The sequence below is a fragment of the Lytechinus variegatus genome, chromosome 10 (assembly GCF_018143015.1).
Source record: "Lytechinus variegatus isolate NC3 chromosome 10, Lvar_3.0, whole genome shotgun sequence".
Classification (NCBI taxonomy): Eukaryota; Metazoa; Echinodermata; class Echinoidea; order Temnopleuroida; family Toxopneustidae; genus Lytechinus; species Lytechinus variegatus.
This window is the reverse complement of record NC_054749.1, coordinates 23,161,688-23,189,660: the sequence shown is the minus strand read 5'-3', so window position 1 is coordinate 23,189,660 and position 27,973 is coordinate 23,161,688. Positions and strand designations below refer to the sequence as shown.

Sequence of the window (27,973 nt, the reverse complement as noted above, 5' to 3'; positions counted from 1 at the left end):
TTTTGTTGGAAATTCCCTGTTTTGGGCATGATTCCTTTTTTTTTTGCTTACACATGATTGGTAGCTCTGATCACAATGCATGTCAATATCTTATTACCCCAAATCAAGTAACTGATTTGGGGTAAACACACAGATGGAAGCATAAGTTAGTTTACTCAGTACATAAGCCTGATTATAACATGGGTCTGAGGATCACTGCAATCTGATATGAAGTAATGTAGTGAAAACGGCCAGGCCGATTTTGGCGTTTTCAGCTACTGAGTCCTTGTCGTCTGCTCCCATCATCTTCTACCATGGAGACCTCGTGGAGGACCCAGAAGAGTGCCGGGCGCAGCTCTATTGGAGACGGCCAATCAGCAGCCCGGATACCACTGGCGGGGACCAATCAGAAGCCAGGATTTGGTGCCATGCGGTGAGGGCGACGGCGGCATCGCCATCTTCTGGGGGCTCCGGCAGATGTACTACAGAGGACCTTTTGGGAAACCCGTTGATGTTTTTTGCTGTGTTTTACTACGTTTAATGGTTACGCTTATTCATCCGTGGAACAATTCTTGCGGTGAGTTGGCTTCATATTTATGCATAATATGACTGGATGCATGAATGCATGCATCCCGTCTTGTTTTTAGTACATTTCACTTGCTTGTTCGACTTGAGCAATCGAACAACAGTAATAACAACCATACTCTGTCGGCACATCCACCAAAAAAGTAGCTGCTTTCAGCCAAGTTATTTTCATGACTGAAGTATTTTTGCATTGTTATCGAGCTTGGTCATTGATCACTTTTACCTAAAGAGGAAGTGGTTAAATTGCTTGAGAAAAAAAAGTCTAACAGTTCACCTTGGAAAGTGGCCAAAGAAGAGGCTTGCGATGTGACTACCATTAAGAGAGCCCAGGACAAGGCAGTCAAACTACAGTTGTCAAAAGGTAACCCTTTTTTTTCATAAGTTATGTATTCAAATTCATTTTCTTCAATTTTGTTTTTCATTTCTATATAACCATGTGAATAATTTTTTATGATGATATGAGGACTGCCAGTATGTCATTCACCTGGTCAGTATTGCTTTTTAAAGTCAATGGTTAATTGTGCTATTTCTTGTTAAATAATGGCATCAATAAAGGTTTGCATTTAAAAAATTTATGTTTTAGTTTATTGAGATGCAAAGGGCAGGGAAGCAGTCCAATGATTTGATATTGAATAATTTCCATTTGAATAAGACTTTCTTTATTTAAAGACCATGCCTTTTTATTTTTCTATCACAGGAGATGAAGACGTTGTACCAGAAAATCATCAGGGGACATCAGACAGGACGGAAGCAGAGCCAAAACGTCTCTTCAGGTCTGATGCAAGGAAAAGTTCATGTCGAGGGAGGCCTCATGTGCTACCTGTTGAGTGTATCATTTGTAAGAACAATAAGTATGTACGAGAAAGTTATTCTCGCAAAAGGAAAGTAGAAAGGCTTGTTAGAAGTGAAACTCTTACAGGGGATAGCTTTTAAAAGCAGCTGAAATTCGTGAAGATGAGCATATGCTCCTCCAAATCAGGGAAAAGGATCTTGTGGCTTTTGAAGTACGTTATCACAGATCTTGTTATTTGTCATACTGTAAAGTAGTGAAACCAAGGGTAGAAAATAATTTGCCATTCAAACAAATCTATGAAATCCCGTATAGTAGGTTCTGTCAGGATGTAATTGAAGAGAGGATAATACTTTGGCAGGAAATCCTTCGTCTTACAAAGCTCTTAAAGCTTGAAGCTCAATGACAAGCAATCATTGGTTGATGATAAACACGATGGGGTACATGTACTCCTCTTTGTCAAAAGCGATCAACTAATTCTAACAACTCAGCAAGCATGGCAAGTAGAAGTGGTGATCAATGTACTAGCCAGAAACTGGGTATGAATGTTCCCCCACAACAAGAGCTTGAAAAATTTTATTCTAAGTGGGACAATGGTCCACCGCCTGGTTTATTCAGACCATCCCCTTTGCCAAGAAAATCATCTATCAACCTTTGCAAATCGTTGGAAAACTACTGTGATCCATCAGAGATATACTTGTGTGTTGATGAGATGATCTTGATTCTAGAGTGCTCTGGAATACTAGGCCCAACATCAGAAATTGACTGGAACCTGTATCATGCTTGCATGAAGGAAGATTAAAAAAGAGGTGGCAGCGAATGGAATGAGAACAGATAGAGAAGTCAAAATCGACAGGAAATTTCCTGAATCACTTATACAAGTTCCTTTGAGTAATGTTGTATTTGACCCTATGCCTGGTTTTACTAACATTGTAGAAAAGCTCCTGAAACTGGAAGTAGAAAAAATTCTATCTGAAGGGAATAATGAAGAACAGAAATCTGAATCGAGTTCAAAGAAAATTCTGATTGCAAACTTGGCGACCAATATAAACAACAGAGGTATGCGACGGGGAACTTTCAGATTCATTTTGACAAAAGTGGTAGCCCCGAACAGATCTCTTTGAATAAGGATAATTATAGAGGTTCGCAGTCCCTAAACCAATTTCAGAAGAAAATCCCTGGGATACTGCCTAGTTATTCAAAAGAAAAGGAAGCAAGGCAGAATTATGTTAAAAGTTTTGGTGCTATCCTCAATCCATGTCATACCGCTACCGGATGGTTCATTAATCCATGTCGCTTATTAGAAATGTTGACATATAAATAATCCCTTTCTAACAAGCAAATTATCTGTCAGACTTTGGGAGGATGGGAGAGAGATTGGCAGCCACCAAAGAACATTCATGGTTCTCTCAATTTTGGATAATGACCTTTATCTGCAAGATATCTTGTTCCAAAGCCCAAATCACCTATATCCATTTTCAATTTTCTATGAGAGTGATTCTTGTGATAATCTAGAAGAGAACTTATCATCTATCAACCTTTGCAAATCATTGGAAAACTTCTGTGATCCATCGGAGATATACTTTTGTGTTGATGAGATGTTCTCAATAAAGATTCTAGATGACTGGAATATTAAGACCAACATCAGAAAGCGGCTGGAACCTGTATCATGCTTGAAGGAAGATGAAAAAAGAGGTGGCAGCAAATGGAATGAGAACAGATAGAGAAGTCAAAATCGATAGGACAACTACAGTTGTCAAAAGGTAACCTTTTTTTTCAGAAGTTATGTATTCAAATTCATTTTCTTTAATTTTGTTTTTCATTTCAATATAACCATGTGAATAATTTTTTATGATATGAGGACTGCCAGTATGTCATTCACCTGGTCAGTATTGCTTTTTAAAGTCAATGGTTAATTGTGCTATTTCTTGTTAAATAATGGCATCAATAAAGGTTTGCATTTAAAAAATTTATGTTTTAGTTTATTGAGATGCAAAGGGCAGGGAAGCAGTCCAATGATTTGATATTGAATAATTTCCATTTGAATAAGACTTTCTTTATTTAAAGACCATGCCTTTTTATTTTTCTATCACAGGAGATGAAGACGTTGTACCAGAAAATCATCAGGGGACATCAGACAGGACGGAAGCAGAGCCAAAACGTCTCTTCAGGTCTGATGCAAGGAAAAGTTCATGTCGAGGGAGGCCTCATGTGCTACCTGTTGAGTGTATCATTTGTAAGAACAATAAGTATGTACGAGAAAGTTATTCTCGCAAAAGGAAAGTAGAAAGGCTTGTTAGAAGTGAAACTCTTACAGGGGATAGCTTTTAAAAGCAGCTGAAATTCGTGAAGATGAGCATATGCTCCTCCAAATCAGGGAAAAGGATCTTGTGGCTTTTGAAGTACGTTATCACAGATCTTGTTATTTGTCATACCGTAAAGTAGTGAAACCAAGGGTAGAAAATAATTTGCCATTCAAACAAATCTATGAAATCCCGTATAGTAGGTTCTGTCAGGATGTAATTGAAGAGAGGATAATACGTTGGCAGGAAATCCTTCGTCTTACAAAGCTCTTAAAGCTTGAAGCTCAATGACAAGCAATCATTGGTTGATGATAAACACGATGGGGTACATGTACTCCTCTTTGTCAAAAGCGATCAACTAATTCTAACAACTCAGCAAGCATGGCAAGTAGAAGTGGTGGTCCATGTACTAGCCAGAAATTGGGTATGAATGTTCCCCCACAACAAGACCTTGAAAAATTTGATTCTAAGTGGGACAATGGTCCACCGCCTGGTTTATTCAGACCATCCCCTTTGCCAAGAAAATCATGCAGTCCAGTAGTCCGTCCGAAAGGCTCTGAGATCGATGCTTGCGGTACCAATTGGATCACACCCCAAAAGTGGCGAAGGAAGAGGCTTTTGTTTGGTCACAGTCCACCTAAGAGAGGAAAGTCAAATTCACCAAAATCAAGAACATCATTATCGGAAACACCACTTGCAAATCCCAAGTCACCCTTTTGTCATTCAGGGAAACCCCCCAACTGAAGAAATATTGGTCTCAAGTTCTTGTAATTCCTCTTCTACAAAGCTTTGTAAAGATTTCACTTTTTCAGATACACCTCTGACCAAGCATGGTTCACCATTGAGTGCCAGAGATACATTTCAAGCTAAACTTGGTACTCCTCTGACCAAATTTTTGTATGATTGTTCAGATACACCCATGAGTAAATCAATTTCATTCTTAAGTTCAAGTACACCCATGAGTAGATCCCGATCACCCTCTAGCATGTCTAGAGCGTCAGGTTCCCGGCCACCAGAAATTGGTTCATTCTCCAATGACTCACATTCACCAGTTTATCTATGAAGATATCAATAGGTCTACAGATTGCCTCGCACCAAAAACAAAGAAGAGGCTCTTGTTCGATGACCATAGTCAATTGAAGAAGAGACAGATCGATTCACTGTCCACTAAGTTTGATTTATCCCCCATTGATTCTGATCTTTCTTTTCAGTCACCCAATGAAAATGGTTCATCTGACTCAAATATTTCGCGGCTCCTAAACCAATTTCAGAAGAAAATTCCTGAAATACTGCCTAGTTATTCAAAAGAAAAGGAAGCAAGGCAGAATTATGTTAAAAGTTTTGGTGCTATCCTCAATCCACGTCATACCGCTACCGGATGGTTCATTAATCCATGTCGCTTATTAGAAATTTTGACATATAAATAATCCCTTTCTAACAAGCAAATAATCTGTCAGACTTTAGGAAGATGGGAGAGAGCACATTCATGGTTCTCTCAATTCTGAATAATGACCTTTATCTGCAAGATATCTTGTTCCAAAGCCCAAATCACCTATATCCATTTTCAATTTTCTATGAGAGTGATTCTTGTGATAATCTAGAAGAGAACTTATCATCTATCAACCTTTGTGACTCATTAGAAAACTTCTGTGATCCATCAGAGATATACTTGTGTCCTGATGAGATGATCTTGATAGAGATTCTAGATGACTCTGGAATATTAGGCCCAACATCAGAAAGCGGCTGGAACCTGTATCATGCTTGCATGAAGGAAGATACAAAAAAGAGGCAGCGACTGGAATGAGAAAGAGAACGGATAGAGAAGTAAAAATTTATAGGAAATTTCCTGAATCACTTGTACAAGTTCCTTCGAGTGGAATGAGAACGGATAGAGAAGTCAAAATCTATAGGAAATTTCCTGAATCACTTGTACAAGTTCCTTCGAGTAATGTTGCATTTGACCCTATGCCTGGTTTTACTAACATTGTAGAAAAGCTCCTGAAACTGGAAGTAGAAAAAATTCTATCTGACGGGAATAAAGAACAGAAATCTGAATGGAGTTCAAAGAAAATTCTGATTGCAAACTTAGCGACCAATATAAACAGAGGTTTGCAACGGGGAAACTTTCAGATTCATTATGACAAAAGTGGTAGCCCTGAACAGATCTCTTTGAATAAGGATAATTATAGAGGTTCGCTGTCCCTAAACCAATTTCAGAAGAAAATCCCTGGGATACTGCCTAGTTATTCAAAAGGAAAGGAAGCAAGGCAGAATTATGTTAAAAGTTTTGGTGCTATCCTCAATTCACGTCGTAGTGCTACTGGATGGTTCATTAATCCATGTCGCTTATTAGAAATGTTGACATATTAATACCCTTTCTAATAAGCAAATTATCTGTCAGACTTTGGGAGGATGGGAGAGAGATTGGCAGCCACCAAAGAACATTCATGGTTCTCTCAATTTTGGATAATGACCTTTATCTGCAAGATATCTTGTTCCAAAGCCCAAATCACCTATATCCATTTACAATTTTCTATGAGAGTGATTCTCGTGATAATCTAGAAGAGAACTTATCATCCATCAACCTTTGCAAATCATTGGAAAACTTCTGTGATCCACCAAATATATACTTGTGTGTTGATGAGATGATCTTGATAAAGATTCTAGATGACTCTGGAATATTAAGACCAACATTAGAAAGCGGCTGGAACCTGTATCATGCTTGCATGAAAGAAGATACAAAAAAGATGCAGCGACTGGAATGAGAATGGATAGAGAAGTCAAAATCTATAGGAAATTTCCTGAATCACTTGTACAAGTTCCTTCGAGTAATGTTGCATTTGACCCTATGCCTGGTTTTACTAACATTGTAGAAAAGCTCCTGAAACTGGAAGTAGAAAAAATTCTATCTGACGGGAATAAAGAACAGAAATCTGAATGGAGTTCAAAGAAAATTCTGATTGCAAACTTAGCGACCAATATAAACAGAGGTTTGCAACGGGGAAACTTTCAGATTCATTTTTTAAAAAATCAAATTATCTGTCAGTATTTGGGAGGATGGGAGAGAGATTGGCAGCCACCAAAGAACATTCATGGTTCTCTTAATTTTTAATAATGATCTTTAATCTGCAAGATATCTTGTTCCAAAGCCCAAATCACCTATATCCATTTTCAATTTTCTATGAGAGTGATTCTCATGATAATCTAGAAGAGAACTTATCATCTATCAACCTTTGCACAAATCGTTGGAAAACTACTGTGATCCATCGGAGATACACTTGTGCGTTGATGAGATGATCTTGATAAAGATAAATAAATCTGAATCGAGTTCAAAGAAAATTCTGATTGCAAACTTAGCGACCAATATAAACAGAGGTGTGCGCTAGGGAAACTTTCAGATTCATTTTGACAAAAGTGGTCGCCCCGAACAGATCTCTTTGAATAAGGATAATTATAGTGGTTCGCGGCCCCTAAACCAATTTCAGAAGAAAATCCCTGGGATACTGCCTAGTTATTCAAAAGAAAAGGAAGCAAGGCAGAATTATGTTAAAAGTTTTGGTGTTATCCTCAATTCAAGTCGTAGTGCTACCGGATGGTTCATTAATCCATGTCGCTTATTAGAAATGTTGACATATTAATACCCTTTCTAACAAGCAAATTATCTGTCAGACTTTGGGAGGATGGGAGAGAGATTGGCAGCCACCAAAGAACATTCATGGTTCTCTCAATTTTGGATAATGACCTTTATCTGCAAGATATCTTGTTCCAAAGCCCAAATCAGTAGAAAAAAATATATATGAAGGCAACAAAGAAGTACAGAAATCTGAATGGAGTTCAAAGAAAATTCTGATTGCAAACTTAGCGACCAATATAAACAACAGAAGTGTGCAAACTTTCAGATTCATTTTGAAAAAAGTGGTCGCCCAAACAGATCTCTTTGAATAAGGATAATTATCGTGGTTTGCGGCTCCTAAACCAATTTCGGAAGAAAATCCCTGGGATACTGCCTAGTTATTCAAAAGAAAATGAAGAAAGGCAGAATTATGTTAAAAGTTTTGGCGCTATCCTCAATCCACGTCATAGCACTACCGGATGGTTCATTAATCCATGTCGCTTATTAGAAATGCTGACATGTAAATAATCCCTTTATCCCTTTATCACAAGTAAATTATCTGTCAGAATTTGGGAGGATGGGAGATTGGCGGCCCCCAAAGCACATTCATGGTTCTCTCAATGCTGAATAATGATCTTTATCTGCATGATATCTTGTTCCAAAGCCCAAATCACCTATATCCACTTCAATATTCTATAAGAGTGATTCTCGTGATAATGTAGAAGAGAACTTATCATCCATCAACCTTTGCAAATCGTTGGAAAACTTCTGTGATCCATCGGAGATATACTTGTGTGTTGATGAGATGATCTTGATAAAGATAAAGAAATCTGAATCGAGTTCAAAGAAAATTCTGATTGCAAACTTAGCGACCAATATAAACAGAGGTGTGCGCTAGGGAAACTTTCAGATTCATTTTGACAAAAGTGGTCGCCCCGAACAGATCTCTTTGAATAAGAATAATTATAGTGGTTCGCGGCTCCTAAACCAATTTCGGAAGAAAATTCCTGGGATACTGCCTAGTTATTCAAAAGAAAAGGAAGCAAGGCAGAATTGTTAAGTTTTGGCGCTATCCTCAATCCACGTACCGGTACCAGATGGTTCATTAATCCATGTCGCTTATTAGAAATGTTGACATATAAATAATCCCTTTTTAACAAGCAAATTATCTGTCAGACTTTGGGAGGATGGGAGAGAGATTGGCAGCCACCAAAGAACATTCATGGTTCTCTCAATTTTGGATAATGACCTTTATCTGCAAGATATCTTGTTCCAAAGCCCAAATCACCTATATCCATTTACAATTTTCCATGAGAGTGATTCTCGTGATAATCTAGAAGAGAACTTATCATCTATCAACCTTTGCAAATCGTTGGAAAACTTCTGTGATCCACCGAATATATACTTGTGTGTTGATGAGATGATCTTGATAAAGATTCTAGATGACTCTGGAATATTAAGACCAACATCAGAAAGCGGCTGGAACCTGCATCATGCTTACATGAAGGAAGATGAAAAAAAGAGGTGGCAGTGAATGGAATGAGAACGGATAGAGAAGTCAAAATCGACAGGAAATTTTAAGATCACTTGTACAAGTTCCTTCGAGCAATGTTGTATTGGACCCTATGTATGGTTTACTAACATTGTAGAAATGCTCCTGAATTGGAAGTAGAAAAATTCTACTTGAAGGGAATAAAAAAGAACAGATATCTGGATCGAGTTCAAAGAAAATTCTGATTGAAAACTTAGTAGCCACCATGCTCTGCGCACTTTGCTTAAAGTCAAATGCAATAACCCCTAACTCCTTCCACTAACGGAAGATGTGGTGAAGCTTTCCAAGTACCTGCAGATGGAAATGCAACAGAGAGAGAAGGTATTAATTTCTGCAGATGAGTCTGAAGTTGGTAGTGCATGGGCAAAGTTGGCAGAAGCTATCCTTGCCCCAATAGTACTCTTCAATCGCAAACGACCAGGGGCCCATTTCATAAAGGTAGAGCGTCAGCGTCAAGTCCCAAAACAGCGTCAGATTTTCACTTGCAGCGTCAAGTTTAATATGCGCTGCAGCGCATTTTAAGTATATGCGCTGCAGCGTCAAATAATATTTGACGCTGCAGCGCATTTCATAAAAAGTTGACGCTCCAGTAGGAGCGTCAACTCTTTACTGGAGCGTCAAATAGGGTTAAATATTGGACGCTGGTCATGGGGGAGTGTCAAGTTGACATTGTAAAGGGTTTTTCAACGTCAAGTTCATTGTTCAGAATGGCATATGTTGTGATGTTGCATGCGCAAAGAGCTCTAAGAAGAGAAAGAATTTTTAGGGATCGCACTCAGCCTTTGGAGACTTATGATGACACCGATATGCTTAAGAAATATCATTTCAACCGACAAGGAGTTATTTTTTTGATAGATTTTCTGCGCGAGGAACTGGCTCATCGGACAAATAGGAATCACGCTATTCCAGCAACCTTGCAAGTATTCATTGCACTGAGGTTGTATGCTACTGGCTCAGACCTTGACAATAGTGCTGTGCACCACGGTGTAAGCATTTCAACGACTTGCAGGATCGTAAGAGCTGTCAGCTGTGCACTCTCCAATCGGAAGAATGAGGTAATTAATTACTTAGTTAATGTTAGGCTTCGGTTTGCATTTTAAAATGACTCAACTCCTCTCATAATCTCAGACTAAAATCTGAATAGGATTTCTGGCCTGGGATAATCTAGAATCTAGTCTGTAGTCAGACATTACGGTACCGTACGGTAATGATGCTGGTTTGAAACTTTGATCTATGAATCAAAGTTGAGCATGGAACCTTTTTTAATTTTCCCATATCAAATCATTCAATAACAAAAAAAGAAAAATCATGACAAATGTACCGTATTTACAGTTAACTTATATGTCAACGAGTTTATAGGCGGCCATAGGTGAAGTGTCAAAGATGAAAGCGGAGGACTATAAACTTATCAAGTGTGAAGAAAGCGAAAAAGTAGACGGTGCACTGTCAAAGTGGGAGGTTGCTTTATGTAAATTGTTCTGGAGAGTAGAGATAATAGGTAAACAAGCAAACGTGGTAGTGATGCTGCTGAGCAAAGGAATGAAGAGTGCATTGATGAAGAGGAGACAAGCTAATGACGGTAACTCATTTCTGTTATACACTCAATATGGGAATGGACACATAAGAGGTACTGATGTGATCAGAATCCATTCAAAAGCATGCAATGCTGAACACCCTGCAAACCTTCGTGCCACCAGACTGAGCATATCAGAGTAATTTGTTCACAGTTTCAAAGGTGATCTGAATTTTTTTTTATTTGATTAATCAGTATATATAACGTATTTATAGATCCAACTAGGGAGATGTATTGTTTTTTCTGTTTTGGGTAGATTGTAGATAGGGTGTTTGGATGATCAAATGACACCGTTTAGCAATAGAAAGAGCTGCCAACCTGACCAAGAACATTTCAGTATTTTTAAAGGTGAAAATCAGTATTTTCAAAGAAATATCATACGACAACACATAAAACTGAAACTTGAGAAATCAGTATTTTGCAGGAAACCATCAGCATTCTTCTCATTTTTCTCATTTGATTAATCAGTATATAATATGTATTTATAGATCTAACTAGGGAGATGTATTGTTTTTTCTGTTTTGGGTAGATTGTAGAAAGGGTGTTTGGATGATCAAATGACACCGTTTAGCAATAGAAAGAGCTGCCAACCTGATCAAGAACATTTCAGTATTTTTCAAGCTGAAAATCAGTATTTTGGCGACGAAATCAGTATTTTCAAAGAAATACCATAGGACAACAAATAAAACTGAAACTTGAGAAATCAGTATTTTGCAGGAAACCATCAGTATTCTTCTCATTTTTCAGTACTAAATACTGAAAATCAGTACTACTTGGCAGCTCTGGGTGTTGTTTGCCACGATGGCATTTGGAATGGGAGTTAATTGTAGAGGGGTTAGGAGAGTGTATCATCTTGGCCCTCCCGAGGACATCGAAGATTACGTTCAAGAAAGTGGACGTGTTGGACAATATGGAGAGGATAGCCATGCAGTACTGATTCTGTTCAAGGGATGGAACCGGTGTAAAGTTTCACCAAAAATGAAGGAATATGTGAAGAACGAGGAGATATGCAGGAGGAAGTTCTTGATGGAAACATTTGAGGAAGATGATAGAACATCATGTAAAATTATTCCCCATTCATGTTGCAACATCTGTGCTCAAAAGTGTGAATGTAGGGTTGATGATGCCCATACCATCCCCTTTCAGTACTGTGATACAGTTCAGTTCCAGTCCCAACACATGACAGCTTGCAGGGATGTGTCGGACGAGGAAAGAGAAGTTCTACTAGACCAGCTTCTGTTATTAAGAGGTGAAGTTCTTGCGCAAGTGTCTGGGGCAGGTTCCACCTTGGCAGGCGCAGATGTGACTTCTGGTATACCGATCAGTGAAGTCGAGGCTCTGGTTAAGAATTGTGACAAATTTGACTCGCTTAGCACTTTATGTAATTATTCTAGTTTTTTGGTCATGGGGAAGAAATTTGGATTGTTCTAGAGGATACTTTACCCCTATCTCAAACTGCTTCTCAATCCATTGCATCACAAGAATTACACCCCACAGTAATTGATGATATAATTGATACAGACGAGTCTGATACAAATGATATGCAGAAGCAGTTCTCATGTCAGATGCAGAATCTGATATTTGGATTGTGGTTCATTCATGGGCTTTACCCTTAAGGACATTTGAATCTTAAGACAGTGAAACTGTATTTCCAAGACATTATTTACACTGATGGCATGTATGTCTTGTAATGTTATTGCCCTTCAAGTTTTCAGTTCAAACATTCAGATTTAATTGGGAGGGTTACTTTACCGCATTTAGCATTCAACATACATCATGGCTGGTACGTTTTCAATTTGATACATATGGCGCATCATCTGGGTTATAAAGGCTGTATGATGTCGCAATATTTATAAATACAATGGTAAGTAGGAGGGGAGCACATGTGTACTCTTCTAGTTTTCTTCCTTGGACTTGCTTGATACTTCGGTCATTATGTAATTGTGCTACATATTTTCATATAGGTCTCTTGGAGACTTTTGGAGATCTATTTGTAACATGATCATGAATGGACTTTGATTATTTTCCTGATTTTGTCTGGAGATATTTTGTGTGATTCATCTACAACTGTGCTTACTTTTGTCCCACCCATAGTACTTTCTAGGAGTATAATGTGATTCACTTTCACATTCAGGTCACTTTCCTCTTCTGTATTTCTTTCGAGCACTACCTTCTCAAACTCTTTTTTATTGCTGCCACCTGTCAACAATCTGTCAGCCAGCCAGGGCTCTGTCCATCAATCACTGGTCTCACTTCAGAACAGTCTTTGTATTGTCCCATTACATCCATGACATTTTTAATATTGGAATTTTCTGTATATCTGCTGCTGTCTCATCGTCATGGAGCTGATCTGTTTCCAGTCTCGTGGAGGAGAATCTAGCAGGACAGACAGGGTAGATGAAAGCTGGAGGGGGGAGGTCTGGCTGCCAGGGGTGCCCATGGACCTACTAGAGATCGATCGAGGCTGAAGTAGACAACACTGAGGGACTCCATGACTGAAGAATAGGAGCTTTTATGCAGTATTGTAGTTTGTAGGATCGTAGTTAAGTTTACGTCTTTAATCGAGTTTCTTTTTATCTACTTTTAATTGTCTTTGTATTTTGTTTCTTTTGTTAAACACTGTTTGTTGGTGTGAAACTACACTGAGATGAATGTATTGGTACTTTATTTTTCAATTTCTATATATTCTCATGTCAACACAATTTCTCAGTTACTTAGTCTTCCAGCGATAAAGCGTTTGAAATATTTCCGTTCGCCTATTTTGTACTATCATAATTCTGTAGCAACCTTTCAAGCCGAATTATGTCAACCTAGTAACCATTTTCGTTATCTTTTGTTATTATCTGGGGATGTGGAAACAAATCCTGGTCCAAATTATAAATTTCCATGTAGAAAATGTCAAAAGCCTGTGAAGAAAAAGCAAACTGGCCTCCTGTGTTCTACTTGTAATAAGTGGTACCATTCCAAATGTGAAGGCATAAGTGACCAGGAGTACACAAGATTATATTACGACCCTAATGAACGTTGGACTTGTTTAACATGCTCTTTACTGCCTTTTTGTGATTCCTTATTCTTGCACCCCATTCAAACAAATGTTGGTCATACCAAACTGCTTTTGCCTCCCACTGAACATATAAATAATACCCCCACCTTCTGATAAAACAGCAGTGTATGTGTCCTTTGAAGAAAAGTTTGAAACAAAAGGGTTGCATTTCATTCATTTAAACGCGAGATCAACATTGAATAAAATATCTGAATTTCGGCCTTCTTTTTTCTAAACGTAAAAAAGCTATTATTGCCATCACTGAAACATGGTTAAACTCATCTATAAATGAAGAAGTATGTATAGATGGATACTGTATATTTCGTTAAGATCGTGAATGTGGGCTAGGTGGTGGTGTTTGTCTCTACATAAGAAACGACATTGCATTTAATATAAGAGAAGACTTGACTTCAAGAAATATTGAATCATTGTGGATCAATATTCTATTGCCTCGGACAAAGCCCATTACACTGGGTGCTCTTTACAGACTCCCTAAAGATAATTTCATTGAATCACTCTCTGACACTATAGAAAAATTTAATAAAGATGAGGAGATTATAGTCTTAGGGGACATGAATATTTGCCTTTCGAAAAATTCCCTTTATCCCAGAAATATGAGAGTATACTTAATCTAAGTGGTTAAATCCAACTTGTAAAGCTGCCCACACGTAAAACTCAGACATCTTCCTCCCTGATAGATCACATATTATGTAGTAAAGTAGAGCATATTAGTCAAAGTGGTGTTATTGACCTAGGTATAAGTGATCATTTTTTAACTTATTGTTCAAGAAAGATTGTTAGGTAACAAGCAACCTATCATGGAGGGGTTTGGTAGACTCAATCGTCAAAAAGGCAAATTCGCGCTTGAAATTTTTGTATAGATATCAAACCTGTTTGAATATGAAGTCTAGACGTATTTTACGCTTTGCTTTAACCCTATCTAGGCCGGGGTATTTTGGGAGTTCATATGGCCGGGGGGGGGGGGGGCCTCCCAGGCCCCCCCCTAAGATCTCGGCCGTCGACCGCGCGATCGCGCCGAAAATTGGCATGCTGGTTGCCTGGGACATAATCTCCAAGATTGTATAGTAATTTTTTGTGCGAGTCGCTATTAAGTGATTATGCTAATTTATGCATAATTAGTATGCGAAATCATACTTTTTCCTCTAACTCCCTAAATAAAGCTCCAAATGTACTAATTTTTGGTATAGAAACTCTTTGTGGTGTTCTTAGCAAGTGTACATGAAAAAAATTGTGATATCAAATCATTTTCTTATGTATTTTATTGTTTTTTGCAATTTCTTATGTATTTCTTTGTTTTTTGACCTTTTGTTTTTCATTGTTTTTTCAATGAAATTTGTTGGGGACTCTTCTGTGATCATAAAAAGCATAAAATAAATACATTTAGAGCAGCAAAACTAAAAATAATCATACATTTATGAATTTTGGTTGAAAACACAATTTGCATTGACTTTGTACACGAAATCACGTTTTTGAGCAATTTTCGGTCTGACATGCACTTACATAATGTTGTGTAATTTCGGAACCACGTACCCGGAGGACGCAAAGTTGGTCTCAAAAGTTGCGCAAGACTTGAAAGTAAAAAGTCAGCGAGTGGCGCGGTCAAAAAATTTCGCGCAGCAAAAATATTGCGCGATTTGTTGAGGGGATGGCCTCCGAGGCCCCCCCCCCCCCGGCCTAGATAGGGTTAATACAATGTCTATTCGACTATGCTAATGCGGCTTGGTATGGTAGTCTGGGTGTTACGGAAAAGAAAAAGCTAAGAGTAATTTAAAATAAAATTGTGAGATACATAAATGTTTTAGGACCAACAGCACATGTCGGATGTAATGAACTTGAAAAGGCAGGATTACTTCATGTAGATCACAGGTCACAACAATTAGTATTACACCACGTGCATAAAATATTCTATTCGGATACATTAGATCATTATATAGCAAATAATTTCACCCGTGTATCAAAAATCCTTAGGTAGGGTACTCGAAATAGTAATTTTAATTTTGTATTACCAAAACGTGAAGGACATATAGGGAACACTTTTTATTTTAATGGCATCCAATCTTGGAATGCTCTTCCTAATAAAGTAAAAGCAGTTAAAATATTTTCTCAATTTAAGAGTGCATTAAAGAAGCACTTAAAAGTGGAAGCTACTCGAGAGCAATATTACCATTAAAAATCACACATTTTGTACAATTGGTTTCTAGTATTGTAGATAATGTATACATTAGGGTATGTTAAAATATAATCTTGTTTCACATATTACGATTGTTGTTTGCTTCAGATGTTTGCATATTATTTTACTGATGGATATGTATGTATGTATTTTATTATTTTTTTTACCATATTCCAGTACCTTTTGTTACAATATGTTAATGTTTTATACTAACTATAGGACCCCATTGGAAATAAGCCTTTCGGCTTTCATGGGCTATCCTGTCAAGGTATTCTTCAATTTCATTGTAATCTCTTGTGATATTCTTGACGAATAAAATCAATCAATCAATCAATTTTGTGCAATTTGGCTTGATAAAATACTCATTGACGTGAATAGATTTGCATGTACGTGTAGTCAGGTGAAATGCTAATGTTGTATGTTTATGTTTGCGAAAATAATCCACCGCAAACTGTATGCATGTATTGTGTTTACCGGATCCACCTGCAAGTCTGAGAGGTGTCTTTACAGATAACAAGTGTCATATAACTTGCCCCTTGATCATAGATTGTCCATTCACAAAATGAACCAGTCATCTAGTTATATGTTATGTTTGCAGCAATCTTTTCAAATGTGTTTGTACTGATGTAACAATGGATTTACGTTAACTTAGATAACTCAATGCATTTTAGTGACACTGGAGTTATTGAATCAAAACAATCATCGACTCAAGACATAAAACTACTATCAAATATCATTGAAGTACAAATCAAAATGAACATCAAAATGCTCAAGTTAATACTAGACTGCACTAACAAAGGCACAGGTACACATCTTAATTTCATCATGACAAATGGCATTAAAACATATACAATAGGAGATAGAATACCACAGCATCAATAGCCAAGTGAGTATCTTCAGACGGAAGACGTCAACTGCATGTGCACGTCACGACCTTTGACTTGATGTCATGTGATTAGCTTTGGATCAATCAGAGAAGGCAAAGTCACCAACACCTGCAGGGGGGGGGGGTGAGAAAAGAGAAAGCAAAAGAAATAGAAAGCAAAATAAAAAAAAGGCATGAAAAAATCTGCTGTCAAGTCTTTAAATACTTCTTTGGTGACATGAATACCAATCGATGTGAAGGAAAGGAGTTTTCTCCATTTATGATGCAAAAATATAACAGGAAACAGTATGTATACCCAACTGATTATTGCTTTATTGTGAAAGTAAATACCACGGTTGAAAACATCTTTAGTTCAAGGAGGCATGGGCTTGCTCAGAATCAATGTAGCAATACCTTTACCCCAAGGATATATACTTATACATTTTATTTCTATTTCTTTGCTGAATATTTTGCAATCAAATTTCAGAGTGGTTTTGCACGTATAAGATATGGAAGTAGTACTTTCATTATTCGTTATCATATATTCATTTGGATAAGCCATCTCATTAACAATCATGCAGATTACATTTTAATATTTTTTAGGATAAGGCCACTTTTCTATCGGGCAAATTCTATTACAGTACAAATTTGAAAACATAAACAGGGTATCAACATATCTAAGCCAAACTGAGAGGTGCATTGGGTCCAATTAATACGGCATCCAAGGACATGGTCTTACAGTGTTCAGACCTGCCAACCAGTACGTTTTAGGCGTATTTAGTACGTTTTTGCAAGCAAAATACGGCAGTACGTTTTTTCTTTAAAAAGTGTTTTTTTACAAAATCAAAATTTATTGAGAAAATCATCTCTGCATGTCTCTATTTCATAAAACATACAAAACTATGGTTATCAGATCAATGTAATTTCAGGTAACTTTTTTTTCAATCATTTTGTTAAAACCAGGGTGAAGATATATACATGTTTCAATAATTTTTTCCATAAATCTGCAAGAGCAGTGCGCATTTTAGCTTGCATGCAGCTTGAGCACCGCGATGAGCAAGTGCGCCAAGCATTTTATTATAAAATACACTTTTTTGGGGGAAATTTTTTTTTTTGTTATCACAGAATACAGTTTTTCATTCCCAGAGGTTGGTAGTTCTGGGTATTGGGTTAATTTTAAACCTGCAAGCCTGATGTTAAGAGTCACAAAGAATAGAAAATATATCAAACAGAATGTCAACATTTAAAACACAATATATGATAATAATCGAGGAAGAGCTTGTACCAATCTGTTTTGAGGCAGTGATTCAGCAGGCTCTTCATCAACCTCTTCTGATTCCATCTCAAACTTCCCACCATCTCTGTTTGGTTCTACTGCCATGGCAACATCACTGAGTCGGAGCTCTATCATGGAGTTGGAATGATTGTAGTTGATCACTTCTCCTTCCTGAATTCAAACATGAAAGTCAGAATGCTTAACATTATACTTGTGATAAAGTTAGAGGAGGCCCCCACTTTATTTCAACGCTGTGTAAAAAGAATGTATCAATAATCATCTTATTGTGTTATTTTGTACGGTCAGCCACCCCCCCCCCCCCCCACTTTCAATACCATTCTGCGGACCCTGAAGTTAATCAAATAGGGAAATCCCTCACCCAGTTTCATGAAGACTTATAACTTTGGCGGCATTGCCATATTATTGTATCTACCACAAAAATCTTGATTGTGATTGGCTGCTGAGCCCTATTACCATGAGTTTTCATAATCTTTCCATTCAATGTTGAGAAAGAATATTAAAATAAAAATGTCTTTTACAAAGAATGGTTCCGAAGATGCCCATACATTATGACAAATGAAGCAGCATTGTTTCAAGAACAGATCATTTGACTCAAGTCCCATACATGCATTTTTCAGTGACTAACACCAAAAATATATATATATATTGTGCCAAATAAGTAATTGATCTTTTAACTCAAAGATTGGGGGCTCTTTTTTTTGGGGGGGGGGGGCTCCTTTTCTCGACTCGAAAAAAACCCCCAAATGTATCACCTTAAAGATGAATTTGTTTGACATTAAGGGTAAACAAAAGAAATTAACAATTAACTCACATAATGATTCCATCCTGATTGAAGCTGATACGATATTTAAGAGTGTTCTTAGCAGAACACCACAGATCATATGCACACAAAGCAAAGTTTGGAGTTGTCCCCTTAAAATAATGGTTCTTTACTGATCTTGAGAAAGAGATTTTGTGTTAAGATGGTATATATTATGACCTCAGTGTCCTTTGATCTAATCACTTTTATGCATACTTGGACTTAGTTTGATTTAGATCATCAAACAGTTCTTCTTCTGAGTAGTGTGCTTCCTTCAATCCTAAAGAATCTTGCAGAACTTGGTGAAGTGTGTGTCACAAGATTAAAATGCTTGTGCCAAATAGGTATGGATCTAGCCGTTGTTGCCTTTCGTCAGTTGCAGACGAAAGGCTTCGGTTGATGGTGCTGTCACAATATTTACTGGGAGAGAGTTCCACATCTTCATTACCAATATGAATCACAAAAACAGGATGGATAAACTCCCTGGAAACACTATTCCTCCTGCAAACTTCAATGGTTAGCAGAGGCATAACAAGGACTTGCTGATGTGAAGAGCTAATAAGCTTACCTTGTAATCTGAAACTTCTGGTGTGTACAATCCAGACAGCTCCAGAATCTGAAGGATAGTGATAAAAAAAAGATAAATGCCAAAACAAATCTTGTACAAAGTTCTTTTCCACACAATTCAGAGCTAACTTGATAAACATGTATCTTAGTGTGTTAATAGTAATATTGAGTCTTACCTACTGTATGCAGTTTACCAGTGAAGTAGCTTATTATAACCTGGAATGAATAGTGTTAGTGATGGTACCTAAGATGCATTTTGAGGTATTAGGTGGAAAATCAATCCTTTGGGACATGTAGAAAAGTAATCACAAGGAAATGTTTAGTTATAGTAGTAGTGAGGGAAGAAGTCGGAGAAGTAGCCGTAGCAGCAGATGTAATATTAGTAGAATGATCGAACATGTTGCTACTAGAAGAAAGATTGTAGGAGCAGAAGTAGCAGTAGAACAGTCCTCATACATGTATCATTCAACTCTTTCTCTTTCACCCCAACCCCTCTTCTAACCAACTCCTTCCATCCATCTACATCCCCCAATCCTCTTCCATTCCATTTCAAGTTCCATTTCAAGAACCAGTAGCAGCAACAGCAGCAATTGTAGTTGACCTTCACAACATCCAATCTACAGCCTCAAAACAAAGACAGAAAAAATACCAAATTTACCTTATAGGCAATTGTGTCTCCAGCACGTGGTGGTCCAACTAGAGGTGGGTAGCTGCTGTAGTCTTTGGACTTCTTGGGCTGTTCAGGCTTTGAGACTTGCTTCGTTGGTTTCCTGGACTGCTTGGGTTTCTGTCCAGCAATGGCCAAAAGCTATATGGTAAATGGAAACAAAAGAAATAATGGTAAAGTTCTATAATAAGGATCAATATATCAGCAGCATCAGAATTTGTTTCTTCCTCAAATATCTGACTGAAAATTACATAACACTGAGAGGAAATATTTACATAAAAATTCTGCACTGATGATATTCTGGCACAAATTGTTGTATGAATCTGTAGGTAGGCCTATATCTTAACTTGGTGTACAATACGGACTCACTGATCATGCAACACTCAGCTCAACACCTAATGACATCAGTCCCAGCACTAGCCTCACTGAAAGCACAGTGCAGAGTCAAAGAGTGATTTAAATTCAACACTACCAAAGCCAACCATCATTGATAAAAACACACACTAATCATAAAGGGTAAATAAGTACTGCAAAGTACAATATTACTGCAGTCTTGGAACCCTACACACATACAATATTCATTCATACATTTCAATCCCAAATATTACACTTGCTCCAAGACACAGAGATATGGAAATAAATATATTTTTATAGACCAATCAAAATTTTTCCTACAGGATACCCTTGGAATGTCATTTAAAGCTTGCTCTTGTCATTCCACTCTTGTTAATGCTTTCAAATGATTGCATGCCACATCATTACTAACCTTTGTCTGTATTCCATCAGCTGAAGTAGAATTACCCTCTATCACAGAAGATTGGTTCTCAAAATCATCATGCTCACATCCTTTTCCTTGCAAGCTATTGCCATGAGACTCCTCCATCCCTACAACATTGCCTTCCCTCATCTTGGCTGCAGTCATGGAATTAGTTGGCTCAAGGTTCATTTGTTTGACTACCTGACTAGGACTCCCAGAGGATTGGGAATCACCAGCTTCCGATTCACTACCGTCTGAGTTTGATGAAAATCTAACATGCCCACTGGAGGACTTCAGCACCGATTTTCTCACCAGAGCATTTTTACTGCTAGCAAGATCTTTTGCATTTGTTGGACAGTTCGTAAGTTCTTGGTTTGTGAAGGTTCTTCCTGGCTTTGCACCAGTTTGCAAAGTCTGCTTCTGTTGATGCTCATCAGAGTCCGATGACAAGGACGCAGAAGATAGAGAAGACACTGACGAAGTGGAGGGTGAACTGACAGTTCTTGTCCTAGGAGCTTGTTTGCTCTTGGGACTTCCCACACTATCATTCACTGACTTTTTGATAAGTACTAATGCTGTATTCTTCAGAGGTTTTCTATGCCCGGCAACCCTCTCCTCTTCTGTCGAGCTTGATTCAGTTTCAGAATGCTGTAGCCTGGATCCATTGCACTTGCTCCCATTGGCTTTGATTTCTTGGTTTCCTGAGCCTGCCACAGGAAGAGCAGAGGTTCCAGGGTTTGCAGAACTCTGTGTACAATTCAAAGATTGCACTGGTGACTTTTGTTTTAGCTTTCTCCTGGCAGCACCTTTGTGAGAACTGTTTTTCTTCAAGGATATTCTTGCTTGGTCAGCATCTTCTGAGCTGGAATCTGATGAGGAACTGGAATATGTCCGTACTTTTTTAATTGAATGTTTGTGAACTGCAGAGGTATTTTTCGGGGTTCCATTCACTGCTCCAGATGCAGCCACAGATTGATTTTCTTTGCATTTCTGTTGAGCAACTCCTTTTGTTTTCTCTTTTTTGGATCCTCTTGCATCATTCGCCAATCCATCTTGATGACTCCTATGAGTCCTATCAATGTCTGTTTGGTTTTCTTTGGTTTTCTTTTTCTTTTTAGCTCTAGAATTTTTGACATTACTACTTATTTCATGCTTTGTGGGTGCATGAGCCTTTTTCTTCTTCTGTGCTTCATCATGCTTTGCATCAGCTTCACCGAGTAATCTCACCCTGCATAGAATTGGGGAGTAAAAAAAATCACAAAACTATATCAACTTCTACTACTTCAAATTAAATTTAGGCAAAGAAAAGAAAGAAAGGATATAAAAAAATACTTGTAGCCTTTTTTTTTTGAAAAGAAAAATAAACCAAATTCTTTATAAAAAATTTTCTTATTAAAAAGTGAGTTTGTGGGCTTCTTTTCTGACTTTCCACCAATAGGGGGTAAACACAAAAATGCTCAAAATGATAGTTATTGAGTGGTGACAGTCTGGTGGATAAATAATCCTCAAGATTACATGTATAAAGACAAACATATCATAAATGAATACATAAAAATTATGTTCAAGTACATTTACTGTTTCATAATTTAGTATTTCTTGAAAAAAAATGATATTCTCAAGTTTTTTGTTAATCAGTAGAGGCGCACGGCCAATATGGGAGACTCTCTCCAATAGGGGAGACAATCTCCCACATTGGAGACTTGCTTTGCAAAAGGACAAAAGAAACAACACCAACAAAAGCATGATTTTTTCTACCCAAAATTTTGTCTCACTGAGGTCAGAAGCCCATTTGTTTTGTGTGTGATTGACAACAAAAATCCTTATCAAAACAAAAGTAGACGGTGAATTTTTAAAGTAGACGGTGAAAAGGGATAATTTGTCATGAGGAATCTGCTTATCACATTTTTATTTGCCGCCAAGGTAATCCTTTTGCCGCAAATGTAAACAAAGGAAATTAGTCTCCAAAACTGGAGACTGTCTCTGAAATTGGATACCCAAATTCTTTACAAAAATCTCTGATATTGGAGATAATTTCCCACATTGGAGACAGTCTCCAATATTGGCCGTGCGCCTCTACTGTTAATGGAGTATTAAAGTGTTTATTGCATGTAAGCTCAAGTCACTCAACACACATGACATCCAGTTAAGAAAGAAGTGAATACTCGATTGTTTCCAACTAAATTTAAATGAATCATGACTCTGAGAGCATGGATACACACGTGACTGTAGTGTAAATATAGAGTTACAAGGATAAAGGAACTTTAACACCAAATGTTTTGCTCAACTTTGATTATTTCTGCATATATTTTCACACTCACTCATCAGTCATACTACTTTTACTAGTCAAGTGAATCAACAATTTTTTTTAAACTTAAAAGTTGAAATATTTTTTCTTGAATTAATATTAGTTAAAAAATTATGTCACTGGAATCTATTCTGTATTTTGAGTTATCATTCCTCGAGTCAAGCATGCCGAGTACTGGTACTGGTACCTGATTAAATCATTTTCTTTGATAATCTCTGACTTTTCAAAAGGAGGAAGAACAAAATCATCCAGCAGCAGTTCAATCTGAGACGATCCTCCAAGACAGAATGTCTTCTGAATGCAATACTCTACGTCGGTAATTCTGCGACACGCATCGATGTTCAGCAAAAACCAACACTTCCTCCGGCCAACACTGCCGGGGCGTAATGGAGTGCAGTCGTCAAACAACAAGCGCACGCGGATTGAAGAGCGTGCCATGTCGACTCCGGCTCTAGACGTCTGGTTGGTTTGGAAAAATCGGGCAACTGTTAGCCATAAAACTGATGAAAATAGAGTCTTTTAAGCCTCAGATGAATGGCAGATTGTAAGATCAGGTTTGCGACACCCACATTGCATGGGGAATAACTATAAATAAGAGCAACCTTAGTTTAGGCACGCACCTCAGAATGTTCGAGTCTCGTACATTTATACACGTACGGTATACCGTGCATGTTTCAATTCGCAACAACATGTATACAACACGCATATGAGTTTAGTATGGAATGCCCAATATTTTTGCCAATATTATCCAATTGGCGACTAATTTCTTCGACTTGAAATCTATTTCTATATCAACGCGATCCCAACCGCATCGACTTGATAAGGAATTTAGAAATATTTTAGATGTACACTTACTCCACTAAATATACAACAAAATTAATGTATCCACCTTCAAGTCACCTTTATGAGCTGAAATCGCCAAAGAAGTAATAGCTATGGAAAGCCATATCCTGTCAAGTAATTTCTCATGGAAATATAATATACTAGTAATATATACATTGAACCAACACTGATTTTTAAATTTTGAATTTTAACAGGAAAACAGTGGTTTAGTTGTCAATAATTTGTATCAGGAATGAAATTGGTAACCACCTGTTGTTGTTTTTTAATTATTTTTTTTCTCCGTTTTACCATTTTCAACAATATTTTTTCTCCGCACTATGGAAATTCGGTTGGGAAATTGAACAACATCATAAAACATTTTTTATCTGTTTTTTGTTAGAATTAAGAAAATGAAGAAGTAGAAGATTCAACAATTCTTAACTTTTTTGATTACTTATCAATACTTTCCGCGGCTCCGCATTTTCCTTATTTCTCTTTGTATTTCTCCTATAAACGTTTATGTTCTCCTCATTCGTATTACTTCTCTCCTTCTTTTTTCTTCTTCTTAATTCTCCTTCTTATTCTTCTCCTCCTCTTTCTTCTTCTTCTAACTTCTTCTTTTTCTTCTTCTTCTTCTTCTCCTCCTCCTCCTTCTTCTCTTCCTCTTCTTCTTCTTTTTCCTCTTCTTCTTCTCCTTCTTCTTCCTTCTTTTAGATATAAAGTCTAAAGTCTTTTGGCGACGGTATGATTCTTGTTTTTACCCGGTACCACATGAATATAGGCATATGGCCATGGGAAGCGGGGGTGCTGAAGCACCGTTCACAGGGGATGCTGCGTGTATTATTCTCCATAGACATAGTTGGTGTGTGCAGGGAGCACAAGGGGCCCGGGAGTCCCTATTGGCGGAGCAAAAAAAAGGGGGGAGGCATTTCAAAAAAAAGAAGAAAAAAAAGAATGAAATATTAAAAGAGAGGAGAAAATAAGAGGATGAAGAAGAATGAATATAAAGGTGAGGGGACGACTTGGAAAGTAAAATAAAAACCTTTCATGTCACTGAAAGTTATCGCTCGTGCTTCGCGTTCGCATTGCATGTTTGATGAGATAGGCCTACATGAGATTCTTCCTTAATAGGCTGATATGGAGCTTAAAATATCAAGTTTTGATGATAATTTAAAAAAAATTCAGCTCCGACATCGAGCTTTTGATTATTTTGTTTGAGGTATAAAATGATTTCAAAAAGTGCTCTGTAAAATGTCCGTAATGTTGTCTCAGTATCAACATCAGTGTCAGGTATTCTCTTCGTGTATTCCACAAAGTTCTCAAAATATCCCTTTTCAGGTTTGATTGTCAAATCAGCCAGCGCTGTGTGCTAACATTTTGATTTTGACTAAGCGGTATATCTCAATAATTTCCTCTATAATATTAAGCAATGCTAAAAAAAGGACTTAAAATCCCCTTTCATTTCATCACGATTTGCGCTCTTATTTATTTGTTGCAATATTCATGCATGCATCCTAATCATAATTACATAAGTGCTTAAAATGTCCAGTTTTCAGGAATTAATATCAACAAATTTTGAGCTGTCATCTGTCATTAGGCTTATTAGATAATAAATAAATACAAAAATAACATTTTCATGAAGTCCTAATAATTAAATTGTCTTTTTTTAGAATGGAATATCTCGCACTTAGAAAGAGGAATAGAAGAAAGTCATCATTTTCATGTGATGCCGAAGTGTCCTCAGAATGTCCAGGTCTTAGATCAAAATATAATAATAAAAATATCAGCTTGCGCTTTGCTCTCACATCATTTATTAAGAGCGATCCATAACATCCACTTCACAATTTTCCTATAATGCTTGAATTAGTGCTTAAATTGACTCTTTTTAAAATAGGAATGAATATCAATAATTTCAGTTTGCGCTTCGCGATCACATTATTGATTTTCATGATAAAACATATATTTAGAATACCAAGATACGAGGTATAAATCTTAAACACACACACGCATGTTCATTGACATACACAGCTTGTTTTTTATCTAAAACTTTCTTAAATTATCCACTTTCAGACTGAAATTTTTGCTCGCGCTTCGCGCTCACATTATTGATTTAGGATACCCATTCTTTTCATGATTTACAAAACATGAATTGAGTTACCAATTTTTAGGTCTAAATCTGTTTTTTCTGCTCACGCTTCGCGCTCGCATTATTTAGTTATGCCTATCATGCCCATAATTATAAAATATGCTTAGAATTTCCATTTTTTAGGTTGAAGTGTCAAAAATTTTCAGCTCGCGCTTCTCGCTCGCTTTATTTTTTATTTTTATTGAATATGAATCGCTTTAGGGCTATAACTACAGATTAACAGTCCTCAACAAGTCCCTTTTCGATCAGTTATATACACATTTTGTTCAGGATCACAAACATTGCCCACAATGTTCGATTTTCAGGACAAGATACATACAATTTCCCTAAACTTAGATAGCGTTTCTCGCTCGCACTGTTTAAATATGGCTTATGAGATTATTATGTTTTTTAAGAATAAAGCATAGAAGTGACTCTTTCGAAGAAACAAACAGAAATCATCCCTGAGTGATCGATCGGGGAAAATATGGGTGAAAATGTTTTTTTGCCCCCCCCCCCTTATTCGCGAATGCTGGAACCGCCCCTGAATTTAGGCCTACTTCAGCACCCCCAGCCAAAAAATCGTTCCCAGGGCCCTGAATATAGGTAAGCGAAAACCTACAACTGTTCAAATATAGGCCTATCTAACAAATAGCAATTGATCATTAACATATACGTCGATATCGAAATAAGATTTTGTTTCAAGAAATATAATGTTTCACTGGTTGTTTTCCAGCTTCGAATTCTCGGTGTGAATTAATAGAACACCTTGCATTGTTTGTACCAATCGTTTGATACTTTTAGCAAGCATACAATAAAAACAGGTGTGCCATTTTATGACCCGACATATTTATCACTTTATTGCGTCTTAATTATGTAACCCTAGTATGTTCAACACCTCCGCACTAGCTAGTTATTCGTGATTTATTTCTAAATCTACATATTAATAATATTGATTGGTTATTACGCTTTCCAAATTGACTTGTTCCACTTTATTCCGGTACGATAGGGCGGAATTAATGCAAGTTCGACCAAAATATGATGCATGTCAACAAAAGTGTAAAGTCAAATAGATGATAAGGGCCCCGTCTTACAAACAGTGACGATTGATTCGATCAACCTCAAATGTATGATAATCCATTATGGTCATAATATTTTTACAGGAAATTTGCACAATAACTTTGCAAACAAAAAGAATCACCCTAACCTTTCAAGAAAGCAACTAATGAATGAATAAACAGCATGATATCTAAAAAAATATATATTTTGAACAAACATGCATTTTAGATCTTGACGTTGCTGGCTTCCATAGTTATGAATGATCGGATCAATCGCAACTATTTGTAAAACAGGTTCTAGATCACAGATTCCATACTCAAGTTCATTGGAAAAGTTGATTCATTAAACAAGAACCGATATTTTTTTAAAGTCGTGTCAATGGCAGAAGATTTTGTCGAGTCCGTTGGGAGAAGAGACAGGACTACACAACGAGGTGAAGGGGGGGGGGGGGACAAGGGATCGAGCGACCGCCCATTTTTTCCCCTTGAAATTAATGGTACAAGTCATGTTTAATTCATTTTCAACAAAAATTCTGCAAAGATCAACAAAATCTTATCATTATTTCTATATTCATATTGAGATCTTGTTCTTTTATTCATCTCTTTTAAAAGATATCGACAGGCAGGATCGTGGTATTTGGAGCTGATGGTATCAAATACATCGTGCAGAGATTGGACTATATAAGTCAAATTATTGTTTTGGTTGTTTTAAGGAGAGAGGAGATCCTGCCAGTATGCTACTATGATTCAGCGTGCAAATGTGCCATATGGTGGCAATGTAAAAACTCTTATTTTTTCTACAAAAGTTTGCGGGCAAAAGCAAATAAATTTTTACTTTTCCGTCGAAAGAAAAATGAATATTGAAAAGAAACACCTGAGGGGGAAAGCGATTTGATTTAGGTTAAAAAAAATCATTAACAATGGTCCCAACATGTACTTTTTTGGTACAATAAAGCGTGAAGTATCAATGATTAACGATACATTTATATAGCTATCGAATTTTCGATTTGAACCCATATGTTGCCTCGGGTGTTTGAACGAGTGAAAAAAATAGAAATGTATAAAATAGCAGGAGATCTCTC

The 27,973-nt window shown here is 37.1% G+C and overlaps 1 protein-coding gene and 1 long non-coding RNA gene across 2 annotated transcripts; both read right to left on the bottom strand.

Moving 5' to 3' along the window:
- Positions 1-1,262: 1,262 nt before the first annotated feature.
- LOC121422655 lies at positions 1,263-9,319 on the bottom strand. Its single transcript, XR_005971176.1, has 2 exons — positions 5,171-9,319; positions 1,263-2,781 (listed from the first exon to the last, which is right to left on the bottom strand). It is a non-coding gene; the product is annotated as an uncharacterized LOC121422655 (long non-coding RNA).
- A 6,843-nt stretch (positions 9,320-16,162) lies between these two features.
- LOC121422896 (coilin-like) lies at positions 16,163-23,541 on the bottom strand. Its single transcript, XM_041618134.1, has 6 exons — positions 23,074-23,541; positions 20,591-21,809; positions 19,816-19,965; positions 19,159-19,206; positions 17,780-17,941; positions 16,163-16,624 (listed from the first exon to the last, which is right to left on the bottom strand). Exons 1-6 carry the CDS (start codon positions 23,322-23,324, stop codon positions 16,577-16,579), a joined length of 1,878 nt encoding a protein of 625 aa, XP_041474068.1. The 5' UTR covers positions 23,325-23,541; the 3' UTR covers positions 16,163-16,576.
- Between the last annotated feature and the right edge of the window lie 4,432 nt (positions 23,542-27,973).